The sequence below is a fragment of the Stigmatopora argus genome, chromosome 19 (assembly GCF_051989625.1).
Source record: "Stigmatopora argus isolate UIUO_Sarg chromosome 19, RoL_Sarg_1.0, whole genome shotgun sequence".
Lineage (NCBI taxonomy): Eukaryota > Metazoa > Chordata > Actinopteri > Syngnathiformes > Syngnathidae > Stigmatopora > Stigmatopora argus.
Genome location: NC_135405.1, coordinates 1,003,678 through 1,012,500, shown reverse-complemented (window position 1 = coordinate 1,012,500; position 8,823 = coordinate 1,003,678). Strand labels below are relative to the sequence as shown.

Here is an 8,823-nt window from a genome sequence, read left to right as displayed (position 1 = left end):
TGGTACCTCGACATACGAGCACCCCAACATACGAGAATTTCCAGATACAAGTAAAATTTCGAGCAAATAATTATCTCTAGATACGAGACAAAAATTGAGATACGAGAAAGCCAGGTGGGCAAAACATGAGGCTGTTTATGATCTTAGCGCACTGTCTTTTTTGCCGCATCTCTTTTGTGTATAACACAGTGGTCACCAAACCACGGGCCGGATACGGCCCGTCAGCACATTTGGCCCGGCCCTCTGAAAAATACCAGAGACGCTATCGGATATTTATATATATTTTTCCTATCTCAGCAGAATACATTTGTACGCCAAGCTCAGCTGAACCAGGCATCCGTTCGGGCCAGCTTTCGGGTTGCTAAACTGATAGCAAGCAGCGGTAAGCCTTTCATTGACGGAGAGTTTGTTAAGAAATGTATGAATGCTGTCGCGGAGGAGGTGTGTCCCGAGAAGAAAGATGCCTTTAATGTCGTAAGTCTGTCGGCGATTACAATCACCAGACGCGTTGAAGAAATTGGGAGTAATGTTTATGCCCAGCTGCAGCAGAAGACGAAAGAATTTGACTTTTTTTTCATTATCACTGGATGAAAGCACGGCCGTGCAAGACACAGCGCAACTGCTCATTTTTATTTGTGGAGTTAGCGCAAACTTTGAGATATGCGAGGAGCTGGCAGCCCTCCAAAGTCTCAAAGGGACTTCAACGGGAGAGGATATTTTTGACCAAGTGTCAAACCATGGAGAAGTTGGACCTGGACTGGTCAAAGCTAGCTAGCATCACGACTGACGGGGCTCCTAGCATGGTGGGCAAAACTTGCGGTCTAATAGGACGCATGAACCGGGATTTGGAAAAAAGGGGTCTCACCGCCCCGCTACGAGTCCACTGCCTAATTCACCAGCAAGCACTGTGCTGCAAAGTGTTGACGTGGGATTCTGTAATGAAGGTTGTGGTGTCGTGCATAAACTTCATCAGAGCAAAGGGACTTAAACACAGGCAGTTCCAAGAATTCCTGTCTGAACTGGAGTCTATGCACAGAGATGTGCTGTACTACACAGAGGTCCGATGGCTGAGCAGGGGCAGAGTTTTGAGGCGTTTTTACGAGCTGCTACCTGAAATTAACGCATTTCTTCATTTAAAAGACAAAACGGTCCCAGAGCTGATCGACCCAGAATGGAAATGGCACCTCACATTTTTAACAGACGCGACAGAAATACTTAACAGCCTTAACATGCAGCTACAAGGCGAAGGGAAACTCATTTGCGGCATGTATTCACACACAAAAGCATTTGAGGTGAAATTAGCGCTGCTTTTGGAACAAGTGAAAAAGCGCAACTTTGTCCATCTTCCTGCTACCCAAAACCTGTCGACAGAGAACCCAGCGGTCCCGTTCCCAGCTGAAAAGTGCGTGGAAGCACTGGAAATTCTGAAGGTGGAGTTCGGTGTGCGATTCACTGAACTACATGTTCATGCAAAAGAAATCCGTCTTTTTCAGAACCCCTTTGTTGCCGACATTGATGAAGCCCAGCCTTCATATCAGTTTGAGTTGGCTGAGTTACAGAACTGTGATGTTCTGAAAGACGCATTCAAGCCCAACAGTCTCATTGACTTCTATGCCGCCCTCCCAAACGACACGTATCCAAACATCAAAAAACACGCAATGAAAATGTCCACAGTTTTTGGCAACACGTATATCTGCGAGAAAACCTTTTCTCGCATGAAACTGCTGAAAACTCCGATGAGATCAAGATTGACAGATGAACATTTGCATCAGTGCTTGAGACTGGCTGTAACTAGAATGGAACCTGATATTCAACTTCTCACCAGCCAGATGCAGGCCCACAGTTCACACTGATGAACATGCATAGGTAAGCTCACTTTTCTGACTTGATTGAGTCATTCTGAGCATAAACAAATATAATCATAATAAAATCTACTGGGATAAAATCCATTTTTACAACCATACTGGTAGTGAAATGTATTGTGCTGTGTAGGTGCGGTTTCACTTAGTTCAGTTTCTCAGCCTGCTTCCTTTGTGGTTTTCACAGGGAAGTTGATGAGAGAGAGCTGCAAACAGCGGTGTCTACAAGCCTATTGGAACCTACAAAAGGATTATAAGGAAGAAACAAGAATTTTAAGAGACTGCTCATATATGTCAGAGAGATTCTGCTCTGACAACTGAGCTGAACTTTTATCTGTTAAGATTGTGCATGGCACAACAGAAAGTTAATGTTCCATGGCTTTTTTTCTATGAAGAACCCAGAGAGAGTTATTTAGTTATTATTTATTTCGTAAATAGTGTTATTTATTTCCTGTTTTTTCTGTGAAGAACTCAGAGAGGGTTATTTAGTTATTATTTATTTCATTAATAGTGTTATTATTTGTTTCCTGACTTTTTTTCTGTACAGAACCTGGAAAGGGTTATTTGGTTATGTATGGCTTTCTGGAAAACAATAAAAAATTTAAGCTCCCCTACGATCGTCACACTTTTTCTGTTACAAACTGACACCGGCCCCCCATCAGAGAAGGGAAAAGTTATGTGGCCCTCACAGGAAAAACTTTGGGGACCCCTGGTATAACAGATCTCTACCAGCACTGGGCGGAGCGTTGCATTTTTTCCAGTGTTTTATTTCCCGTCACTCGGCGTGTAAAGCGTAGCAATCGCTAGTACGAGGAGTATATATTACTTCTCGTTGGCAAGTGGTCGTGTGCTATCCTATTGTGAGGACATTTGTGTGCATCATTTTCGGAATATTTTGAAGGGAATACAAAAGCAATCACCCATTGATAGTAAAAGTCAGGGTGGAGACGGGGCAAATAGAGCCAACCCGGGAGAAGAAAGGTATCAAACTTTAATACCAAATTAGAATTAAGTTTAGAGTAAGGTTAGATTAAACTTATTTTTGAGTGTGTCTGCATCGTAATCCAAGTTCATTTAAAATTGTTTGTTATATTACGATTCACCGGTGCAAAAAGTCTCCCCCGCTCACCCCCGCCTCCCTCTATGTCCCTCTCTCTCTATCCTCCGCGAAATCCGTCTAATTTTAGTTCTATTAAACACATTTTAGTAATATTAAACCACTAGTTATGTGTTACTTTGTTAATAGATGGTGAATTAGAAGAAATAAAGCATTTTTTTCCAATCCAATATCCTGTTTTTGGTGTTTTTTCAGAGGGTTGGAATGAATTAATTTGTTTTTAGTTCATTTCAATGGGAAACGTTCGTTCGAGTTACGAGAATATCGACATACGAGCTCCGTCCCAGAACGAATTAAGCTCGTATCTCGAGGTACCACTGTACAACCCACAACATATTGTATACCCTGGCTGACAGCCGTAACAGTGACGAAATGAATGTATGGCGCCCTCTTCCATTTGGTTTCATTTCTGTGAACAAGAAATTCAGTCATTTTAATTGGAAAATGTGTCATCATTTATCGTCGTGTCTTTGCAGGGTTCCCTCAACAAAAAATGAGAGACGAGCAAATTACAATCAAAAAGGAGGAAGATCATTTCACCTGGGCACCAGGTGACTCCGTGAAAAGGGATGATCTGGGCGTGGCCAGCGAAAGGGCGGAGCCTGCAAACGCCTCGGCATGGCCCCAAATTAAAGAAGAGCCAGAGTTCCCTCAACAACAGCACAAGAGAAAAGAGCAATCTCCAATCAAAAAGGAGGAGCAAAATGTCACTGGGTCAACTGGTGAGCCATTCAGGAGGGAAGATAATCTGGGCAGGGCCAACAGAGCGGCGCAGACTGTGAACTGCAGCTCAGCAGAAGGAATGCAAGCATACAATGTCATCGCTCCTCCACCAGATGGCGATAACGTGCTTCATGACAATGAAGGTCTTAAGAAAAATCCCAGTGGCTGCAAATGCTCTGTATGGGAAAACCTTTGGGAAAAAGTCTACCTTGAATAGACATATGAGGAGCCACACTTGCGGGAAACGATTTTCGTGCTCAGTTTGTAGTAAAGCCCTGTCTCAAAATGAACTACTTAAAAGGCCACACAAGAACACCTACTGGTGAAAATCCATTTTCTTGCTCAGTTTGTTAGTCAAACATTTACAATGAAGGGGATTTTAAAAATACACACAAGAACCCAAACTTGTGAAAAACCATTTTCATGCTTATTTTGTGGTCAAGCCTTTTCTTATCGGCAATGTTTAGAAATCCATGCAAGAACCCACACTGGTGAAAAACATTTTCATGCTCAATTTGTGGTCAATCCTTTCCGCATCAGCAATATTTTAAATCTCACACAAGAATCCATACTGGTGAAAAACCTTTTACCTGCTCATAAAATTCTGCGATTAAAAACATTACATTAGTTATTTTTGCATCATTCGAACCGGAAGCTGTTCGGTGACATTAGGTCAGTGTGAAAAATTAGATTTTGGAATAATTTTGGAGGTTTATGTGATGAATAACAATGAATGAAAAGGATAAAATATTTTAAATAATCAACATAATCTGAATGTCACCACTATTTTGTCTTTAAATTGTGTACTGGATGACTGGAGCAAACCTAAAACGTGACTCTTCTGTCATATATTATTCCGAAATAATCAACCATGCTGTGATAAATACTTCCCATTTTTGACTACATGTAGTGATACATATCTTTTTGTCTTTGCAGGTTTCAGGGAAAATCTTAGTCCTGATGGGCAAGAGTTTAATGGCCTTAAAATCAAAGAGGAGGAGACAGAGTTCCCTCAACAACAAATAAAAGAAGAGTCACCATGGCCCCAAATTAAAGAGGAGGAGCCAGAGTTCTCTCAACAAACAATGATAGATGAGCAACTTCCAATCAAAAATGAGGAAGATTATGTCACCTGGTCACCTAGTGAGTCCGTGAAGTGGGATGATCTGGGCGTGGCCAGCGTAGGGATGGAGCCTGAAAACGCCCAAACTTGGCTCCAAATTATAGAGGAGGAGGAGCCACAGTTCCCTCAACAGTGCAAAAGAGAAGAGCATCCTCCATTCAAAAACGAGGAATGTGTCAAATGGTCAACAGTTGAGCCTTTCAAGAGTGAAGATGATCTGGGCGTGGCCAAAAGAGGGACGGAGCTTCTGAGTGGCATCTCAACAGAAGGATGGCGATCAGAAAATTTAATTGCTCCTTTATCAGATGACAACGACTTGCTTTTTGACGATGATGATGTTGAAGATGTTAAGAAAAATCCCAGTGGCGACAAACTCTGCAAATGTTTTCAGTGTGGGAAAACTTTTGGGAAAAAGTCTAATTTGAAAAGACATATGAGGAGCCACACTGGAGAGAAATTCTTATCATGTACAGTTTGTGGTGAAACATTTACACACAAGGGAAAATTTAAAATGCACACAATAACCCACACTGGTAAAAAACCATTTTGCTGCTCAGTTTGTGGTCAAAGATTCACACACAAGGAAAGCTTAGGAACCCACACTGGTAAAAAACCATTTTCGTGTTCAGTTTGCGGTAAAGCCTTTTCTCAAAAGCAAGATTTACAAATACACAGAAGAAAACAACCAGGTGAAAAACCATTTTCGTGCTCAGTTTGTGGTAAAACATTTACTGAGAAGGGAAATTTAAAAAGACACTCAAGAACCCACACTGGTGAAAAACCATTTTCGTGTTCAATTTGTGGTAAAGCTTTTTCTCAAAAACAAGATTTACAAATACACACAAGAACCCACACTGGTGAAAAACCATTTTCTTGTTCAGTTTGCAGTCAAGCGTTCACACACAAAAAAAGCTTAAAATCCCACGCAAGAACCCACACTGGTGAAAAACCATTTTCGTGCTCAGTTTGTGGTCGAAGATTCACACACAAGAAAAGCTTAAAACCCCACATAAGGACCCACACTGGTGAAAAGCCCTTTTCCTGCTCAATTTGTGGTCATGCCTTTTCTCAACAGCAACCCCTAATAAGGCACACAAGAACACACACGGGTGAAAAGCCATTTTCGTGTTCAGTTTGCAATCAAAGATTCACACGGAAGGGAAGCTTAATTAGTCATGCAAGAACACACACAGGTGAAAAAACACTTTCCTGATCAGTTTGTAGTCAAAGATTCACACACAAGAAAAGCTTAAAAACCCACATAAGAACCCACACTGGCAAAATACCATTTTCCTGCTCAGTTTGTGGTCGAACATTTTCCCAAAGGAGAAGCTTAAAAGAACACTTATTAACCCACACTGGAGAACAATGTTTTCCTGCTCAGTCTGTGGCCACAGAGTCGCTACAACAGCCCAAGTAAAAAGCTCCACAATTCAAAAACCTTTTCCAGGCGCAGTTAATGTTCCAACAGTTTCACATAAGGGAACATGAAAAGAAGATTTAACAACCCGCACAGGAGAAAAGCCTTTTTTGCTCAATTTGTGGCAGGAATATCTTAAAAACACAATTACCCACATCGGTCAGAAACACTTTTCCTGCTTAGATACTTGCCAGAGATTTAGTCGTAAGGATAGACTTAAAAGACGCAAATGTGTTGTGATAAGCAGTGAGTGGCCAACGACGGCTTTGCCTGCTTTTTCAATTTCTGTATGAAAGATCATTGTAATTGAAGTATAATTGTATTTTGCATTCTGAAAATCTTGTTTACACTTTTTAATGTGTAATATCGATCCACACGATTCAAATGCAGTAATATCTTAAGATACAAGCTTACTGCGGGATCGAGCTAGTATTACAATTTACCCGAATCTCAAGTAAATTCTTCCCATAGAAATGAACAAAATACAAAGTAATCCGTTTCCATCCTAAAAAAAACAGGATGTTACAATGGAAAAACATCTTTATTTGTTCTAATTTACCACCGACTCACAATCGGCAACCATCTGATATGCTCATATCTCAAATTTGTCTCGTATCTCAAGGCAAAATATTTGCTCAGAATTTTCCTCGTATCTCAAATTTCTCGTATGTTGGAACACTTGTATGTCAAGGTATTACTGTATAATAAAATTGAGTTTCGTTGAAGATTTTCTTTACTTCACAATTCTATCCGAAATAGTAGATCCTAAATTTGGAAATTGAACAGTAAATAATCAATAATGTAATATAAATAATCAATAATATGGAAAATATGTCTTCACAGTTAAAGACATGCCTAAGAAATTTGAAAAATTGCAGTTTTTGTCAATTGAATTTACTAGGCAATCCAATAAGAATATTGAGTGTTATTCAAACATGATACATTTTAATAAAAAAAATGATATATTGAATCTAGGATCTAAGCAACATTTGTAGAAATATGGTGTGAAAGACAATGAATTTGCTCAAAATAAATAAGTAGTACAATGTTCTTATACTTTTGTCATATTATAAGATGCATCGTGTGTTTAAACCGATTTACTGCAGTATATATAACGTGTCATCTTTTTGGTATTTCCAATAAAGCGCTCTTTTTGGTGAAAAATACTTTTTGCGTCCTTTTTATTGACAAAATCAGCCTTCCAAATTCAAAGGTGACAAAAAAGAGAAGCTTTATTTGCTAAGATTTAAAACTAAGAGGAAAATAAATACATAAATTTGAACAATTTGACAAATTAATGAAAGAAAGATTGTTTTCTTTCTCCAGGTGTGAAAATACGGTAACTTCATGTCTGAAATTAACGGTAAATTATTTTTATCTTTTTGATGTTGAAGGGATAATTGGTAGAAATGTAACTAGATTATTATTTTATGTATAAATATAGGAAACACATTGAGTAAGAAAGTTTTATAGATGATAGACAAACTACAAAGAGAATGTAATGTTAAATGTTTGCAAAAAATACTAGATTTGGGTATTATTCATTTCAAACAACTGTGCGATACACATTATTGAATGAATTTGGAGTTCTTGATTAGCATGCATTTTATGTGGCTTAATTGCTGTAAAGGGTACAGGCTTAATATATTAATCCTTGCAAACGGGGGAGATGGTGGTTCAATTCTATTAAAACAGATACTGTTAGGGTTATTAATCTTACATTATTATATATTTGCTCACAATGAAGAACGCTTTGCTTTACTTCGCTTATTAACATTAGAAAAGTCATTTTAGTACATCTGCTTGCAAGGGAGTAAATGCTTTGCTCCTTAGACCAAACAACAGGAAGATTGAATCCAGCCAGCCACACAGCCACACAGCTAGCCACACAGCTAGCCACACAGCCAGCCACACAGCCACACAGCTAGCCACACAGCTAGCCACACAGCTAGCCACACAGCCAGCCACACAGCCACACAGCTAGCCACACAGCTAGCCACACAGTCAGCCACACAGCCACACAGCTAGCCACACAGCTAGCCACACAGCCAGCCACACAGCCAGCCACACAGCCACACAGCTAGCCACACAGCCACACAGCTAGCCACACAGCCAGCCACACAGCTAGCCACACAGCCAGCCACACAGCTAGCCACACAGCTAGCCACACAGCCAGCCACACAGCCACACAGCTAGCCACACAGCTAGCCAGCCACACAGCCACAAAGCTAGCCACACAGCTAGCCACACAGCCAGCCACACAGCTAGCCACACAGCTAGCCACACAGCTAGCCACACAGCCAGCCACCCAGCCACACAGCTAGCCACACAGCTAGCCACACAGCCAGCCACACAGCCACACAGCTAGCCACACAGCTAGCCACACAGCCAGCCACACAGCCACACAGCTAGCCACACAGCTAGCCACACAGCTAGCCACACAGCTAGCCACACAGCTAGCCACACAGCCAGCCACACAGCCACACAGCTAGCCACACAGCTAGCCACACAGCCAGCCACACAGCCAGCCACACAGTTAGCCACACAGCTAGCCACACAGCCAGCCACACAGCCAGCCACA

General features: G+C 41.0%; 1 protein-coding gene across 4 annotated transcripts in view; it reads left to right on the top strand.

Annotated features, from left to right (window-relative positions):
- LOC144064152 (general transcription factor II-I repeat domain-containing protein 2-like) overlaps positions 1-7,408 on the top strand; it is a 9,777-nt gene extending 2,369 nt beyond the window's left edge. Inside the window, exons 2-3 of one of the 4 annotated variants that reach the window (XM_077586403.1) lie at positions 3,453-3,842; positions 4,636-7,408. In XM_077586403.1, the coding sequence (XP_077442529.1) occupies positions 3,453-3,842; positions 4,636-6,035 (1,790 nt within the window). In that variant the 3' untranslated portion in view covers positions 6,036-7,408. Of the gene's footprint in view, positions 2,474-3,452; positions 3,843-4,635 lie in introns of those variants that run through there. The other 3 variants (XM_077586404.1, XM_077586406.1, XM_077586405.1) reach the window with 3 other exon arrangements.
- The last annotated feature ends 1,415 nt before the right edge of the window (positions 7,409-8,823 follow it).